Source organism: Perognathus longimembris, chromosome 13, assembly GCF_023159225.1.
Source record: "Perognathus longimembris pacificus isolate PPM17 chromosome 13, ASM2315922v1, whole genome shotgun sequence".
Lineage (NCBI taxonomy): Eukaryota > Metazoa > Chordata > Mammalia > Rodentia > Heteromyidae > Perognathus > Perognathus longimembris.
In genome coordinates this window covers 36,886,745-36,906,088 of record NC_063173.1, presented here as the reverse complement: position 1 = coordinate 36,906,088, position 19,344 = coordinate 36,886,745, and the positions used below count along the sequence as shown (strand labels likewise).

Genomic DNA, 19,344 nt, shown 5'->3' with positions numbered 1-19,344 from the left:
ATAGTCTTCATCTTAAACCATACTTTCCCTCTAGCTTTCCATCCTGGTTCCCAAATATGGCTGTTTCCTCCAACTGAATTCTTCTGAGGACTGAGTGTATACTTCTTCCACCATCATCCCTCACTGCCAACTGCATTGAAGTGAGTGCTTCTCATGATTAAGTGAAGGGCTGGGAATGTGGCTTAGTGGTAGAATGCTTGCTTAGCATGCATGAAGCCCTGGGTTCGACTCCTCAGCACCACATACATAGAAAAAGCCAGAAGTGGTGCTGTGGCCCAAGAGGTAGAGGTGCTAGCCTTGAGCAAAAAGAAGCTCAGGGACAGTGCCCAGGCCCCGAGTCCAAGCCCCAGCACTGGGGGTGGGGTCCCTGAGCTTTTTTGTTCAAGGCTAGTGCTCTACTACTTTGAGCCACAGCTCCACTTCGGGATTTTTTTGGTAACTTTAGTGGAGGTAAGAATCTCATAGACTTTTCTGGCTGGGCTGGATTTGAACTGAAATCCTTGGATCTCAGCATCCTGAGTGGCGAGGATTACAGGTATGAGCCACCAGTGCCCGGCTGGGTCTCACACTTCTGCTTAACTTTTTCACTCAAGGCTGGTGCTTTCCCACTTGAGCCATAGCTCCACTTTTGGCTTTTTGGTGGTTCACTGGAGATAAGAGTCTTATGGATTTTCCTACACAGGCTGGCTTTGAACTGTGTTCCTCACCTGTCAGCCCTCCCAGTAGCTAGGCTTGATTACAGGTATGAGGCATCAGCACCTGGCTAGAAGTCTCTGCTTTTAAGTCCCATGTTGGAACCCACAACGCAGGGCTCAGTGGACGGCAGCAGGCAGGCAGGACCTGCGACTTACCGGCCGGGGTAGACTATACTGGTACATCTCTGGCCGGTAGGTGGGCACCCACTGCACCCCAGCCCTGGGCCGCGTCATGGTCCCTGGGGCGCTGGTCACCACCTCGGAGTAGGGCAGGTGCTGGGCGGAGCCGTAGGCTTCCTGGTGACGGGCCTGGCCGGCATGGCCGGCGGAGGCCAGGCTGAAGGCCTCCTCCAGCAGCATGTGCATCTGCTGCCGCACCTCGTCGATGGAGGGCTGCGAACTCAGCGTGGAGGTCTCCGAGTGGCCCTTCGCCTGCCGCGAGCGCCCGTATCCCCGGGGCTCGTGAACTCTGTCCACGTTGGTTTCTTCTATGATTTCCGGCTCTGTCTGTGGGACCAAACAAAGTGCAGTGATCTGTTAATGAAATTCCTTCCCATGGGGTTCCAAATTATTCACGGGAATTACTGATAGCATAGGTCTGCGTCCTATCCAGGAATCCACATACAAGAGAAGTCAGAATAAACCAGAAGCTCTGCTTTCAGGCTCCAGCAACCTGTGCTTGAATAAGCATTCCAGGAGATTCTGATACCTGCTCAAGGTTGAGATCCACAGTTCTAGAACATTCTCCTACCTCTCCCTGCAGACCCTTTCATTCAGGGAGCAACTGTAGTCCCTAAGTGGGTAAAGAGCTGGGCCACGCAGGCTGCTTGGACTGCTAACCTATATGCTTGCCCACTGGCAAATGCTTGCCTAGGAAGTGTGTGCTGTGTGTCCTGAGGTTTCTTTGCCTCTGCTGTGTGCAGTGCCTGCCTGTGGGCATCATTCTGCCACAATGGCCATGTACAGAGAATGTGAGAAGCAGGAGACAAGGAGCTGTCCAGGTGATGTCTCTGGCTGCCCCCTAGAAGGTGCTACAGCAAGAGCCAGGTCTAAAAGGTAAGCCAAGGAACTAAAAGACAGGTGTTAAAAAGACATTCCAGCCAGGCACCTGTGGCTCACACCTGTAATCCTAGCTACTCGGGAGGCTGAGATCTGAGGATCTTGATTCAAAGCCAGCCCAGGCAGGGATGTACATGAGACTCAGCTGTGGCGCAAATAAGAGAGAACTAGCCTTGAGCAAAAGAAGCTCAGGAAAAACACCCAAGTGCAAGCCTTAGGATCAGCAAAACAACAACAAACAAACAAAAGACATTTCAACTATGAAAGTTGTTTAAACTTATGGTATTTCAATTTCTTCATCAGTAAAGCAAAGATTAATACTGCCTCAAAGGGTTTTATAAGGATTAAGTAAGTGTACATACAAAGATTTAGAGCAGTGGCACAGGGAATAAAAAACACAACAACAGCAGTTACTGTCATCATAATCATTAGGATTGTGTTTTCCTATTTAAATGTACATATTCTCCTGTAATTACTATATATAAAGCACTTATATGTATAACAGCACAGCAAGAAAATGTCATTAGGGAACTCATTCATACAGAAAAGTTCCCTCATCGCTAAATATTATCCACAAAGGTCAGAACTGTGATATCATTTATACTCTTATAAGGTATTTAATTTTCTTTAATATTAACACATGCTTATTAAGAAAGAACTGCAAAATACTGCAAGCAGGAAAAGGAAATTAGACATTCCCTGTAATTTCAGTCTAAGACTTGGCTTATATCGTTCAAGATCAAAAGTAAGGTTCTCTACCTATCTTCAAGTCTAGATCTACAGTAAGCAATTTAAGAATTACTTTTATATTAACCCAAGCAAGAATAGATCATGCAACAGAACATAAAATGACTCTTGGGATAATGAGCAAGAACTGAAGCCAACGTCATGCCTGGGTGCGTGTTCCCAAGTCCTGCAGGGATAGTGTGTGTGTGTGTGTGTGTGTGTGTGTGTGTGTGTGTGTGTGTGTGTGAGACATTGGGCTCTTCTGCTGTTAAGGGCTCTTTAGGGAAAAGCTTGTGATCACTCTCATGGAAAAGTGTGCTCTGAAGGCCAGCATATTGGCCTGGTAAGATTTTTGCCTGGGAATATCCAGTCAGTGAATGAATACAATCTCTGAAGTCAAGTTTCTTCTTAATGCAGAAAATACTCTAAACAGAATGCCAGAGATGGGCTGGGAATATGGCTTAATGGTAGAATGCTTGCCTTGCATGTATGAAGCCCTGGGTTCAATTCCTCAGCACCACGTAAACAGAAAAAGATGGAAGGGGCTGGGAATATGGCCTAGTGGCAAGAGTGCTTGCCTTATATACAGGAAGCCCTGGGTTCGATTCCTCAGTACCACATATATAGAAAATGGCCAGAAGTGGTGCTGTGACTCAAGTGGCAGAGTGCTAGCTTTGAGCAAAAAGAAGCCAGGGACAGTGCTCAAGCCCTGAGTTCAAGCCCAGGACTGGCAACAAAAACAAAACAAAACAAAAAAACAGAAAAAGATGGAAGTGGTGCTGTGGCTCAAGTGGTAGAGTGCTAGCCTTGAGCAAAAGAAGCCAGGGACAGTGCTCAGGCCCTAAGTTCAAGCCCCAGGACTGGCAAAAAAGAATGCCAGAGTCTGGGTGTGGGGGAGGACTTTAATTCAAGCCCCTTGTTACAGGTGAGGAAGTTGAGGCCAGAGCAGTTAAGTGACTTGGGCAAAGTCTCCTAGAGTCAGGTCGTGATAGAGCCTGGATCCTCTAGCTCCTGATTCTGCTGAATGCTGGCTGTTACCCATACATTGCCCTTTCTCCTGTATCCCAGACTCCTTGTACATAAAGAATGCTTAATGCTAAACTACTCCCAGGGGGGAGATGAGAAGGGGAGGGCTAAGCCCTCATTCTCCCACCCTTAAACTGTCTAGTGCATTTCCAGTAATACTGATTCACCTATTAGCCCGTAATTTATAGTTGTGCCTCAGGCAGAGCTGTTTTTCAAGACAGTTCCCGATTTTCTCAGCCCCATCCCTGGCTGGGGCTACGTAGTAAGCAGAGGGAGAGATTTTATGGGTTTAGTTGGTGGGGAAATGGAGACGTTTTCTCCAGATTTCCACTGCCATCAACCCCATGATACTCCAGCAGAAGTTAACCCCTGCTTTTCCCACAGGATTTCCATTTGAAACGGGGGACTCTCCTTAATAACAGGGTCCAGAAGCATGAGGTTCAAGCATGGCCTCGACACAATCGCTTAAGTGATGTCCCACCATCTCATATTTACATGAGGAAACAGGACTAGCTCTCAATGTAATCTGGGCTCTTTAATGTCTATTTTGCCCTAATCTGAAGGAAGGCCCTTGTCATAGGCTTAACAGATTCCATTCTTGTCTTTGTCTGTGTCTGTCTGTCTGTGTCTGTCTTTCTCTCTCTCTCTTTAACATTTCCTCCTGTGCTGCTCTCCTGTGCTCACCATGGATGCCAAGAACAACAGAGGTGATTGATAACACACTTCCCTCAAGCCACAGTGAGTCCAAATGGACAAATCACCTCCCAGATTAGGACAAATACCCCTGATGGTGAGGCGGAACCCAGAGCAGTAGTAGCAGAGTAATCATGGGAACACCATGGCTTCCCTCAAGTGATGTCATTGATAACAATTCTCTAGACTTCCTCAGAACCAGAACTGAGATGATGACCTGTCAGCTATGTACACCCCACTGCCCTCCTTGCTTTCCTTTCTATAAAATCCCAAAGATCCTGACGTCCCCTGAAGATGGATTTGCAGGCACTGAACCCCTTTACCTGTTCTTCCCAATGGTCACTCAGATTTCAGTTTCTTTCCCTGACCTTTGCCTCTATTGTCTCTTTAACTGGTAGAATCAGGTGAGTGACCAGGTGCAATCTGTTAGGACTCCCAGAGTGGGGGCTTTTGTCCTAAAATTGTGGTAACAAAATCAGACACTCCCTGAGCTCATTGCACCTCTGTTTGTCACGAGCCTAGCTTAAGATATTTGATGTTCAATATACTTTATGAACTTGACCTGAATTTAAAAATTCAGTCCAATTCCTCAAGGAGGGTGTTTTAGTTAGGGAAATGGCTACATTCCCTAACACATTTCCTCCAGTGCTAATAAGTGGCACAATACATACACAAGCTACATAAGCATCAGGTTCTTCATCTGTACAAAGGAAAAGTTGAACCATGCCCTGGGTTACTATTTTTTTTTAACTCTATTTGCTCTAGGAGGTGCCATTTTTCTCCTATCATCACAGTCCTTGGAGTAATCTGATGTCGATTCATGAAGGTAAACACTCCCCAACTATACCTATGAATCAATCATAAGTTTGTTCCTCAATATCTTGTTTCAATCCTGAGTTAGGCTCTTGTTTGGGATAATGAATAGAACAATCAACAAGACCATGACCCAGTGTTCAGTGGATATTCCTTAAAGATAACTACTTAAAGATAATAAATATTTTAAAGACATATCTATATCTATCTATCTATCTATCTATCTATCTATCTATCTAACTAACTAACTATAGCTGGTCCTGGGATATGAACTCTGGACTTGGGAGCTGTCCCCAAGCTTTGTGCTTGAGGCTAGTGCTCTACCACTTGAGACACAGCTCCACTTCCAGTTTTTTTGTGGTTAATTGGAGGCACTAGTCTCACAGGCTGGCTTTCACTCTCAATCCTCAGATCTCAGCCTCCTGCTTAGCTAGGATTATGGGCATGAGCCACCAGTGCCCAGCAAAGTAGAATATATTTTTGGATCTCTTTAACTTGGAAGAACCCATATTTGGTAATTGAAAAGTGCCAAGGAACTAGTGAGTAAGTGTGTGTGTGTGTGTGTGTGTGTGTGTGTGTGTGTGTGCTTGGCACTCTATTACTTGAACCATACTTGCAGTCCAGCACTTGTCTGGTTAATAGGAGATGGAATCTGGAAGACTTTACGGTCTTGGCTGGCTTCAACTCTTGATCCTCCAGGTCACAGCCTCCTGAGTAGCTAGGATTACAGGCTTGAGCCATTGGCACCTGGCTTAATTTTTAACACTATTTTTATAAATTAATCAAGATATAATTCAATAACAAGTCTAAAAAACAAGTCAAGGAATGCCTGTTCAAGGTAAAAAGATATCCAGAGATAAACAAAATGAATAAAAAATACTCTGATCCAGCTGTCAGAAATAACGACTGCAAATACTGTGACCTCTGTGGTTGCCCTTTAGATGCTTTCTTTTTGAGAGGATTATAATTGTTTTTTAGTTTCTTTTTTCTTTTTCCTTTTCCATTCATTGTTCTTAATTTATATTGGTTTCATCTTAATCGTCTACTCAACTTACTTTGTTTCTTTTTATTCCTTTCTTTAAAAAGCTGGATTCTCAAAGTATTCTTGGTTTTTTTAAAATAAATTTTCCCTGAGAACAGCTTTAGCTGTATCCCAAAGGTCTTAAAATAAGATGTTCTCTCATTACCGTGTAGACAATTCATCATTTCAATTTTATTTCTTCTCTGATCTAAAGGCTAAGTGGATGTTTCTTTACACCCATGTGATACTCTTTATGTGTTTATTTCTCCTATGATCATGGCTGGCAGGGTCCTGGCAGTATTACAGCTCTTTTGGCCCCACAGTTGGCCATGTCTGCCTTCTGGCCTCTACCACTTTCCCCTCTGGCCCTTGTCTCAAGAAATCCATGATGACTACAAGGCAAGAAGAAAGGGAAAGATCTTGGCAGGAGGGGTCCTGAGAGGAAATTGTTTTTTTGAGACAGGATCTTACTATATAGCCCAAGCTGGCCTCAGTGGTTTCATATTCCTGATCCTGCCTCAGCCTCCTGGTTGCTGGAATTAAAGATATGCACTACCAAATTGTGTTTCATTCAGAGGCTTTCTGTGCATATACAGTAGAATGGATAGTATAAGTGCTAGAGCACCAATAGGATGGTTAGTATCAGTGCCAGAGCACTGCCAGCATTCTACCCTGGCCCCAGCCTTTTCAAAATTCCTTCCTTCCTTCCTTTCTTTCTTTCTTTCTTTCTTTCTTTCTTTCTTTCTTTCTTTCTTTCTTTCTTTCTTTCTTTCCTTCTTTCTTTCTTTCTTGTCAAAGTGATATACAAAGGGGTTACAGTTTCATATGTTAGGCAGTGAGTACATTTCTTATCAAACTTGTTACTTCCTCCTTCATTTTTCTCCTACCTTCCCCCTCCTTTGTTCCCTCCCTCCCCTCCCCTGAGTTGTACAGTTGGTGTACAGCACACTGTTTTGTAAGTATTGCTGTTACATTGGTTCACCTTTTACTCTTTGTCTCTCCATTTTGGTGTTCTCCTTCCCTAGTTCAGATGAACATACATGCAGTACCCAGTATACCAAACCATGGGGAAAACTGACAAAAAAAGGCATAATTTCATATATTATGTTGAAAACAGCAGCAACAAAGATAAACCACTTATTTCCAAATCTTGTAGTTAATTTCGCTTAGCATCATCTTATGTGATCATATGTACATTGCTATTGAGCTATTGTGCTCCTCTGCTAAGATTACCATAGACAAGTACTAAATTGTTTCCAATGAGTGAAACCATAGAGTTTATATTTCTTTGGGTCTGGCTCACTTCACTTAGTATGATTTTTTTCCAAGTCTTCCCATTTCCTCACGAATTGGCCCCAGCCTTTTACCAACTCCCTACACTATGCTGTAACAAAACAATGACTTGGCCAGGTCAGCTTCTTTACCCTTGACACTTAGTTTTCTGATTTTTGTGAAGGGAACTGAAGTGAGGATGGGAAACTTGAGGCAGAAAGGATGTGGGTTATAAGAGTTTAATGGACTTTCCAGAGAGCTACAGAAGTAGCTATGGTAGGGGCTGGGGATATGGCCTAGTGGCAAGAGAGCTTGCCTCGTATACATGAGGCCCTGGGTTCGATTCCCCAGCACCACATATACAGAAAACAGCCAGAAGTGGCGCTGTGGCTCAAGTGTCAGAGTGCTAGCCTTGAGCAAAAGGAAGCCAGGGACAGTACTCAGGCCCTGAGTCCAAGGCCCAGGACTGGCCAAAAAAAAAAAAAAAAAAAAGTAGCTATGGTATATAAATGTGATAGAAATTAAGATAATTAAAAAAATTTCTGAGTATGATATGTATGCCTTTACATATATGAAAAATATGAGTAACCTTTTAAAATTACTCTTGTTAGGCTGGGAATATGGCCTAGTGGTAAAGTGCTCCTCTTGAATACATGAAGCCCTGGGTTCGATTCCTCAGCATCACATATATAGAAAAAAAAATTACTCTTGTTAGTACTGTTCTTTGATTTAGATATATTGAGATAGAATTAGTTGTCTGGGTCATGATTTTATAAACAGAACCTCCCCCATATGTGTGTGTGTTTGTATGTATGCAGGACATGCATATGTAAATTTATTTTTAAAAAACAAAATATATGTATGTATGCAAACATAACATTTTGAAACCTTTTTTATCTAACAATATAAACTATTGTTCTCTCAATATATACATTCATAGGAAATAACTAAGTAATTTGATTCTGTCCTAATATATAGAATTTTTCAGACAATAATAAGCAGTTCCCTACTTTTGGTAGTTTTTCACAATCCTACTATTACACAAAGACAGAGAAGGTATCCTTGAAATTAAAACTCTGCATGTGGGCTCTCTCTACTTCCCCTCGCTTGGGGGGGAGGGGCTTGTCTGCCCCTTCCTGGGTGGTCCTTTGTCTCTCTCACTTGGAAGCGATGGCCACAGGTAGCCTCGGTGGCGTGTGGTCGCAGGGTGCCCCCAAACCGCCAAGAAAGACACGGATGCGTGGGCCCCTGGAGAAAACCTCTAGGGTTTCTGTTTATTCAAATGAGGAGCCTCCCAGATATACCCCAAAGGCGGGCACAAGAGAGGGGCCCCTGATTGGTCCCAAGGAGCTGTCCCTCAAGTGATGTCAGGAGACTTCCTTTGTGGGCAGAGGTCCAGCCCCCCAAGGATGGGCCCCTGGGGTACCCCTCCACCATAGCACATGTGCTAGCCCCAGGAACAGGGGCTTTTCTTCCTGTTAAAGACAGGAAGGGGAGGGACAGGCCGAGATCAGCTGTGGCCCCTAAAGGTACAGCTGACCCCAACATCTGCATATAAGCATGGATTTCTCTTTAGGGTGACTTTCTAGGAGAGTTACAGCACAAAGGATATGGACATGGTTGAGAGCTCATATTAACTCAGAAGTAAGGCTGAAATAGGTGGAACTGACATCTTCCCTTGTCTACCCAGGTGGACTCTGGTTTTGCACTCTGCTGTGCTCACTAGACAGAGAGAACCTATAATTCTTTCTATGATGTTTTCAGAAGAGCAAGCCAGTCTCACACATCCAAGAGGGCCTGTCATGGCTAAGTAGCCATGTGACTTCACTTTCTCTCTTGGACACATTTGAAGAATATTATGTCCCTGTGGGAACTACACGGTATAGTCTTCTGAAAAATATTCCAATTAAGTTCAGTACTGCCTGGTCCCAGGGCATATGTGGTAGTTCTAAGACCTCATCCAAATTAAAAATTAGTTTCTTTGCTTAATCAGACAACTAATGAAAAGATAAGCTATGGTCCAAAACAAAACAGGATTTTGTACATAGGACAATAGAAACAATTCTATGAATGAATAACAAAAAGACAACTCAATTTAAATATGAGGTCAAAGGCTTAAAAATATACTTGAGGCAGTGCTAGTAGCTCATGCCTGCAATCCTAGCTACTTAAAAAGCTGAGATATGAGGATCCTCAACCAGGGCAGGGAACTCTAGGAGATCTTATCCCCAGTGTACCACCAAAAAGAAAAAGCTGGAAGTGGAGCTGTAACTCCAGTAGTAGAGCACCAACTTTGAGCAAAATAAAAGCTAAGGAATGGCGTCCAGGCCTTAAATTCAAGCCCTGGTACTGACATGTATGCACGTGTATACACAAAAAATACTTAAGGATATGTTCTCAATATCATTAGGAGAACTATATAATTTTACATTTGGTGGAATGGGTAACATTAAGAAGACAAATCATAGCAAATGTTTGGTGAGGTTGAGGAACAGAATGATAACTATCACAGTCCTGATGGGAGGTGAAAAGAGTGAACATATTAACAGTACAAGAAATGTATCCAATGCCTAATGTATGAAACTGTAACCTCTCTGTACATCAGTTTGATAATAAAAATTTGAAAAAAAAATAAAAATAAATAAATTAAAAAAAGAGTGAACATATTTTGTAAATCTGACTACAGTCTTAAAAAGAGTGAAGTAAGCTTTTGGATGTGAGAAAAAACATTCTAAACTTTGATTGGGTGGATAGTTAAAAGGCATATATCTGTCAAAGTTCATCAAATTGTACACTGAAAGGTCTGAACTCATTTTTCTCCTGCTTAAAAAGCTCCAATTGTTTCCTGCTGTCCTTTGAAAACCATCCATCTTTCTTACTGTGGCCTTTGAGATGGTGCAGTCAGTCCTGCCTCTGACCACCGGGACTTCAGTCATGAGATCTGTCTTAGCTAACTGGGCCTAAGACTAGGTGGTTGAAAGAACAAAAATTAGTTTCTGATTTGGGGCCCTCTCTAACCATCTCTGAAAAGACTGTCTCCAAATACAGTCATATTCTGACATCTGGGGATTAGACTTTTGGAGGAGATACAATTAACTTTATAAAAGTTCTCTCTCGGTACATATACACAATGGAATTTTATGCCTCTATCAGAAAGAATGACATTGTTCCATTTGTAAGGAAATGGAAGGACTTGGAAAAAGTTATACTAAGTGAAGTGAGCCAGACCCAAAGAAACATGGACTGTATGGCCTCCCTTATTGGGAATAATTAGTACAGGTTTAGGCAAGTCTTAGCAGAGCATCACAAGGCCCAATAGCTATACCCTTATGAACACATAAGATGATGCTAAGTGAAATGAACTCCATGTTATGGAAACAATTGTTATATCACAGTTGTAACTACTTTCAACGTCCTATGTGTATCTGTAGCTTCTATTATTGATGATGTTCTTGTATCACCTTCCTGTGGTTGTACCTACACTATCTCTGTAATCTTATCTGAGTATATTGGAAAGCGTGTTTACTGGTATTGGAAGTAAGAAATTCAAAGGGAATACCAAATTTGAGAGACACAGGGTAAAAAAAGAGAAACAACTACAAAAGCAATACTTGCAAAACTGTTTGGTGTAAGTGAACTGAACACCTGGGGGGGGAAGGGAAAGGGGGGGAGGGAGGGGGGTATGAGGGACAAAGTAACAAACAGTACAAGAAATGTATCCAATGCCTAACATATGAAACTGTAACCTCTCTGTACATCAGTTTGATAATAAAAATTTGAATTTAAAAAAAAAATAAAAGTTCTCTCTCTCTCTCTCTCAAATGTTACAAGCCTTTCCTATCTATGGACGTTTCCCCTAAGTTTCCCTGTGGTTATTACATGGCCAAACTCTTCTCTAAGACTCCATCTCAATGGAAAGAAGCTGGGCATGGTGGTATGTGCCTGTCATCTCAGCTATCAGAAATCTAAAACAGGTGGATCACAGTCCACATATAGTGTGGGTAGGAAGCAAGCTCATATCTCAAATATAACAAGCACAAAAAGGGCCGGTGTTATGGCTCAGTAGTAGAGCACTAGGCCACAGAGAGCACAAGGCATGAGTTCAAATTCCATATTAACCCTCCCTTAAAAGTCTTAGCTGAGCATGTGATATTTTTGGAGAACTAAAGAATAGACCCTAAGCCAACGTGACAGGTGTACTTCCATGAAGGGGAAATTCGGTCATAAACATGTAGAGAGAGAGGATACTGTGGAGATTTGGCGAACAGCTACCTATAACCAAAGACAGATCCTTCTTTTGAGGACCAAGGCCTCCCCTGCACCCTTATCTAGGCTGTGTACTCTCAGGCAGTGTGAGAAAATACATTTCTGTGAAGTCATTTATTCTGGGCACAGCAAATTAAGACAGAGATCTTATGGCCAAAGCCCCAGTTGTCAGAGACAGGACTGATTACAGAGGGTCTCAGAGGCCACAGGAAGAAAGCTGGACAGTTTTCAAAGGACAAGAGAAAGCAACTTGAGAATTTTAAGCTGGAGAGGAACGTGACTAGAATGCATGGGAGGCTGTTTAGTAGACTCTTGCAGTAACTTAGCCAAGAAGAGATAGCAAGGGATTGATTGGATTAAGGTGGTCATGAATAAGAGGTGGTTGAGTTCAAGACATGTTTTGCTTTATTGTTTGTGATACTAGGGATTGAATCTGAAGCCTTGGGCATGTAAGGCAAGGTCTTTACCACTGAGCTATATTCCAAGCCCTAATATAAATATTTTGGAAGAAAACTGATAGGACTTGTTGATGGATTAGATATGGGGGTGAAGGAAAGGAAGGAAGGGGTCAAGGATGAGAACCTTTTCTAAGGAGAGGAATCATGCTACCCAGGTCTCCTTGACAGTCTCTGAGCTCCCCAAGGAGGCATCTTCCTCAGATCCCTCTCCCTGTGATTCTTTCTACCAGAATTCTCCTTCTCTTGGGAGGCTGGCATGCTAGACTCCACCATTTTGGGTCTCTCTCAGAAGCCACCTCCTACTATGGCCAGGCTGCTAGGAGGACCCCCTGTGGTTCTCTCTTGCCTCTCTGGACACATAGTTATTATTCATCTATGAGAGCAGGCCCTCAAGTCATTATCCTGTGGTGCAATCTCCCTCAGGCTTTGCATCCTGCTGCATCCCAAAGAGACACAGTAGGACAACCGTACTCAGAATGGATATGTGGAAATTAGTCCGAAGAGCTTAATGTATTTCTGCTTCAAGGTCTTCAACAGAAATGACATTTCTGTGTATCTAGAATGACTTAGTCCTTTCTAGAATGCAGCTTGAAAAGAGAAAGAAACAGCTCCTATGGCCATGTATTCTAAGATTTCTTCTTCTTCTTTTTTTTTTTTTTGGCCAGTCCTGGGCCTTGGACTCAGGGCCTGAGCACCATTCCTGGCTTCTTCCTGCTCAAGGCTAGCACTCTGCCACCTGAGCCACAGCGTCCCTTCTGGCCGTTTTCCATATATGTGGTGCTGGGGAATTGAACCGAGAGCTTAATGTGTAGGAGGCAAGCACTCTTGCCACTAGGCCATATTCCCAGCCCTTCTAAGATTTCTTGAGTCATGATCCCTAGAGTAGATTGCTGTCTTACCAGGCCACATTTTTCCAGGACACAAAACATCACTTGGCTTTCCTCTGGAACCTCATTTCTAAGTACAAGAATCTGAAGGCCTTTTCTAGAATCTTCCCGAATGCCCTGATTTTTCAGCATTGAAGATAACCAAGCTGCATCCTACAAGAAGTAGGAATTCTGAACAAATCCTGTGACTTTCTGGCAAGGATCCAAGGAGCAGGTACAAGTAATTTACCAGAAAGAAAAATGTCTAGGCCACTGGCCTCCATGAAATGGAGCTGGCTCCGTGTCCACTTCTCTTCCTCTGATCAGGTTCTTTTGGGCTGCACAAAACAATGCCACCTCTCTCCAGGTAAGCCTGATCTGGCTGTCACAGGCCACTGCTGCCTGCCACTGAGGAGCCACATATGTATTGAGAAAGTGGCTCCTGGAAAACAAATTTCAGGAAGTTCTCCTTTTACCTTTTTGGGGAGAAGATGGTCGTGCAACAGTAGCAGAGAGATTTTTATAGCATCTTCCTACTTAGGCTACATGCCAAAGGCTTTTCTCCCAATAGTCAGGTGACACCTACTCAGTACAGGCAGGGGGTATAAAATGATTATTTGATTATTTCTCTTCTACAAAGGCATCCAAATAACAAATTTAAAAAATACTAGGGAAATTTCAACATTTTTGACTATCTTTCAATGGATGAAGCTTAAGTACTTCAAGGATATGAAGACATAAAGATGATCTCCTGTTCTGTGTTACAGAAAAAGACATTACTAGGCTCCCAGTTGGTGGTGCTATTTGGGGAGACTCTAGAAACTTTGGGAGGTGAGGCCTAGCTGGAGATAGTAGATCATTGGGATATGATCCTTGGGGGTATCTTGTCCTTGCCTTCTTTCTCTCTTGTGCTCTGCTTCTGGTCCACAGTGAGATGAAGAAACTCCTCTGTCACATGCTCCTCCTGCCATCATGCTTTGCCCAAGTGCATGGGGCCAAGAAGCCATGGAGTGCCAACCCATGGAAGAAGCCCATGCATAAGGAGCCTAAGGTTATGTGATGCAGAGTAAACTACAGCCTCCATCAAGTCTTACCTGTATTTACTGTGACCACACATTCCATTCCCTTGATGTTCTAAGGTAGTTTGGATTGAGTTGGGTTTTCTGTTTCTTTTTATCTGTACATCTTAACTAAAAGCCATCATTTAGACTTAACTCCAAATAGTCCTGTACATTTGTTTACAGCTCTGATGGTCAGTCAAATCAAGTGTGTGTGTGTGTGTGTGTGTGTGTGTGTGTGTGTGTGTGTGTGTGTGTGTGTGTACTGATACTGGGACTTGAACTCAGGGCCTTGATTTAAGGCTAGTGCTCTGTCACTTGAACCACAGCTCTACTTCTGGCTGCTGGTTAATTAGAGGGAAGAGTCTTACAGACTTTTCTGCCTGGGCTGGCTTCAACCACGGATCCTCTGATCTCAGCCTCCTGAGTCACTAGGATTACAGGTGTGAAACACCAGTGAGTGCCCAGCCAAATCAAACATTTATATGGTTCAGAGCTATAAATGTATCCCAGTTTTCAGGTCTGAGCCTAGGAGCCACCTCTTTTGGTTGACACATTTGTTCATTTGCTAAGCAAATAAAGACAGGACATCTATTTACCAGTTTCTATTCTGAGTGCTAGGTTCCAGCGATGAATAAAACATGATTTTTGCCCTTGAGAAGTTGAGCAGGGAGATAATATAGATAAGAAGCAGCAACTGAGGTGTTGGGGCTCTGATGGGGCAAGATGCCAGGGGTTACTAGAACTAAAAGGTCAGGGATCTAAGCCAATCATAGGTATGGGAACTTGGGAAAGATTCTGGAAAAGATGATATTTAAATCAAGTTCTGAAAGCATTGCCCACACCAACAGGTTTGCCTGGTAGGGGACATGTGGCAATATGGAGAAACATATCTGGTTGTCACCATTGGGAGGTGCTAATGGCAGCAAAGTAGAGGCCAAAGATGCTATTAAACTATTATACATTCCACAATGCACAAGACAGCTCACCCCCCACCCCAAACAAAATATCTGCACAATCCCAAGTCTTCACCTTAGATGAAGGGGTAGGAAGAGCTGCTCCCCACAGAGCAATGAGCATGTGCAAAGACAGAAAGATACAAAAGCACATGGCAGGTTGGGGGGAAGGGCATTTGGGCTGAAGCCTGGGGTTAAAGAATAAGGAACATCAGCTAGCAGAGCATGCCTGGATCAGCCACAGATAGGTATTGAGTCTCTGACCCAAAGCTGTGTGAAGCTACTGGAGGATTCACAGCAAGAGTATCTAGGGACTCCCAAGCAGTGATTAAGCAGCCTCAGCAGTGGGGAGCAATGGCAACTGGACTGTGCAGCAGCCATGGGGACAGATAGATAAGAACCTTTGGCCACTCTTGCCTCCAATTCAAGATCTTTGCAGGCTGAGTGCATCTCCCCCTTTCTCCTCTACTAATATATAATCACCTGGAGTGTGCACTTGGACTAATAAAACTTCCAACTTCTAGAGCCTCACTGGATGGAGGGAATTACACACAAGGGAGAAGAGAAAAGTCATGGAGAATTAAAGATCCCTTAAACCACCTATGTAGCCTTGTAGATACAATTTGCTAGTGCACGTGGAAAAAGAAATGTATGGTGTACTATATGAACGGCACACATGTGAAGGCTTTCATTTTTTCAGTACAATGCGCTTGTTCCTTTGGCATTTGAGGCCTGCATTGTTGAAGTTGCATGGATGAAAATGCATGCAGACTGCATTAATTCCACCACACACAACAGATTAGACACAAGGAGAGAGGTATTCAACAACTCCTTAAAGGTGTCTTCATTTGTACATTGGCCATCGGCTCCCTCAGGAGCTTGAACTCAAGTTTTAAGCACTGTCCCTTAGCTTTTTTTGGTTTAAGGTGGACCCTCTATCACTTGCGCCACACCTCCACTCTGGCTTTGTAGTGCTTAGTTGGAGATAAGAGTCTCACAGACTTTCCTGTCAGGGCTGGCTTTGAATTATGATAATCAAATCTCAGCTTCCTGGGTAACTGGGATTATTGGCATGAGCTATTTATTAGTGGCAGACATCATCTGTTGTTGTTGTTGTTGTTTTTTAAAGTTTTTATTATCAAACTGATGTACGTTAGGCATTGGATACATTTCTTGTACTGTTTGTTACCTTGTCCCTCATACCCCCTGTTGTTGTTGTTTTAATGCCATTTCAAAGCATTTCCCTAAAGCATGCCTCTGGAATGTCAGCTGAGGACTGCCATGGCCTCTTTTGAGATGCATCTGAGGACCAACTATCTTTAAGAACATTTTCAAACTCTGTTCAGTTTTTCTAGTTTGAGCCTGTTAGTCTGTCAGAAATGCTCAGTAAATAGAGGTGCCTCTTGACTAACTTCTGTCTCAACAAACCCATGATGAGTTGATAATAAAATAAATACATTGACTACAACTGACCTACCAAACATTATAGATTAGACCAGCCTACCTTTAACATGCTCAGGCACTTAGCCTACAGTGGGGTGAAACCATCTAATACAAAGCATATTTTATAGCAAAGGGTTGAACATCTCAAGCCACATTGAGATGGGTATTTTATAGACATGTTGAGATGCAACCATATTCAAAAAGGCTGGCAACACAGCACACTAGAGTATGGGCTGTGTATGCTGAGATCATGCCACTCTGTAGGAGATGTGGTTCACTGCCAACGCCCAGCATCATCTAAGAGAGATGGTGGCATAGCACTGTACCACTAGCCCACAAAAGGTCAAAACTTAAAATCAGAAGTAGAAGTTCTACTGAATGTATATTGCCTTCACATTATCATAGCCAAAAAAAAAAAAAAAAATCTCAAGGGAAATCCTGGTACATCAGAACCCACGTCAGGACAAAGCTCTTGATGTAGCATTTTAGAAAGGTATTAGGAAGAAACTTAAAGGTAATAGCTTACCAATGGACTACTTCTGAAGGTCAGTACTAATTTTCAAAATCATAATTCGAACAATCTATGTTCACAGGCTATCGACTACTGTTCTATACCACCTGAGTCACGCCTCCAGTCTGGCACTTTGCTGGTTAATTGGAGGAATCTCTCTAATTTTATCCTTGGGCTGGCTTCATATCACTGTCCTCTGATCTCAGTCTCTTGAGTAGCAAGGATGACAAGAGTAAGCCACTAGTGTCTGGCAAAAAAAAAGTATGTTCTTTTAACAAGGGTATATAACCTTATAAAATTGCTATCAATTGGGACATGGTTACTGGTGGGCATATCCTGGCTGAGAAAGTGACCAAGAGATTGAGAATTGTTACTGTGAAAAAACAGTGCTCATAACCCCCTAGGGTTGTCTCTCTTCTGCAGAGTAGAACACCTCTTGTTGTAATGGGAAAATTTTGAAACAAGCCAAGCTACCATCCATCCTGGGGCTACAGTTTGCCTGTGCAGCATAGTTTACTTGCTTATTCATGTATTTATTCATTTTTTTAAGTGCAGATTTTTCCTTCGAGACTCCAGTCAAACTTTTGATAAATTCAAAATTAAATCCATCTCCTGAGCTTTTGTTTCTGCAGTGCCAAGCTTTCCTAACCTGGCAGAAAGGACTGGATATGTTGGCCTAGTTTTTGAAATCTCCAAACCCAGTAGGGAGAATGACACATTTCCAACCAAATGACAGGTTCACTGCTGGGCTAATGGGTTCTTTTGCCAGGAGTGCCTTGACATTTTTAGAAAAATCAAAAAGCTCAGAAAATGAAGGCATTGTTTAAAACTATGACTTGCTTTTTTTTGTACTTTATTTGCAGATCTATTTTGTGAGTTACTCATATAAGAATCCTTTTAAGACTTGGCATCTCATCTCTTCTGAGATTCAGAAGTACATGATACATATCATATTACATGAAAACAGATGCATAGTGAGGATGTACTAATGAAAGTTATATCCTGAGATTAAGAGGACTGAGCCCAACCTGAACAGGAAAGTCTGTGAGACCCTTATCTCCAATTAATTAGCAAAACGTTGGAAGTGGAACTGTCACTCAAGTGATAGAGCACCAGTCTTGAGCATAAAAGCTAAGGGGCAGTGCCCAGGGCTCAAGTTCAAGCCTCAGTTCTGGGCATGGTGACTTCTGCCTGTAATTCTAACTACTTGGGAGGCTGAGACTAGGAGGATTGAGATTTGAGGTCAGCTGGTGCAAAAAGTTATCAAGATTTCCTCCTAACTAAAAAAAGGCTAGGTATAGTGACACACACCTGTCATTCCAGCTACAAGTGATACATAAATGAGAGGATTATAGCCCAAGCCAGCATGGGCAAAATGTGGGACTCCCCCATATTAAAAATTACTAAAGTGAAAAGATATGGAGGTCTGGCTCAGGTGGTAGAGTAACTGCCTGGCAAGATGAGGCCCTGAGTTCAAACTCCAGTACTGAAAAAATAAAGAGGATGAGCTGTGGAGTTGAACACATTGTGTACCTACTCTGAGCCTCCATTTCCTCATCCATGCAATAATGGGCATAGGAAGAGTATTAACACACCTAGAAAGGATGTGAATTCAACTAGGTGAGACACATGAATAGACTTCCTTTGCAGTACATAGACAGTAAAGCTCAGCTACTTTTCATATGATTAGTATATAAAAAAAAAACCACAAGAGGAGCTACAGTTAAGAAATGTTCTAGGGCTGGGAATGTGGCCTAGAGGCAAGAGTGCTTGCTTTGTATACATGAAGCCCTGGGTTCGATTCCCTAGCACCATATATATAGAAAACGGCCAGAAGTGGCACTGTTGCTCAAGTGGCAGAGTGCTAGCCTTGAGCAAAAAAAAAAAAAAAAAGAAAGAAAGAAAAGAAAAAGAAAAAGAAGCCAGGGACAGTGCTCAGGCCCTGAGTCCAAGGCCCAGGAGTGGCAAAATAATAATAATAATAATAAAGAAATGTTCTATAGATTACTAAAACGCATGCATAGATTATTACTTTCTTTAAGGAAGCCTATATGTACATTTTTGGGATGATATGCCCTTTTCAAAGCAATGTCTATTTTTGAAAAATATACTATTACAGTGAAGAGAGTCTCCCTAACCTGTACTTGAAATACTTCTACATGACTGTGAGGGTGAGCTCTTAATAATGCTTTCTCTTATTATCCTAAGTAATTACTCACATGTCCTTCCAGAGATGATAGGTGAGCAAAGCAAATATCATCATCTAGGAACATGGGCAATGGTTTTGTTTTGTTTTGTTTTTCTGGGCAGTTGTGGGGCATGAATTCAGGGCCTAGGCGCTGTCCCTGAGCTTTTTCACTCAAGGCTAGTGTTCGACTACTATGAGCCATAGTGCCACTTCAGGTTTTCTGGTGGTTATCTGGAGATAAGAGTCTCATGGTCTTACTTTCCTGGGCTGGTTTGGAACTATGATCCTCAGAT

At 42.7% G+C, this 19,344-nt stretch overlaps 1 protein-coding gene across 2 annotated transcripts in view; it reads right to left on the bottom strand.

Moving 5' to 3' along the window:
- The window catches only part of Kiaa1549l (KIAA1549 like), a 250,946-nt gene that overhangs the window by 23,558 nt on the left and 208,044 nt on the right, over positions 1-19,344 (bottom strand). For both annotated transcript variants that reach the window (XM_048361012.1, XM_048361013.1), the window contains exon 17: positions 852-1,202. In XM_048361012.1, the coding sequence (XP_048216969.1) occupies positions 852-1,202 (351 nt within the window). The remainder of the gene's footprint in view (positions 1-851; positions 1,203-19,344) is intronic.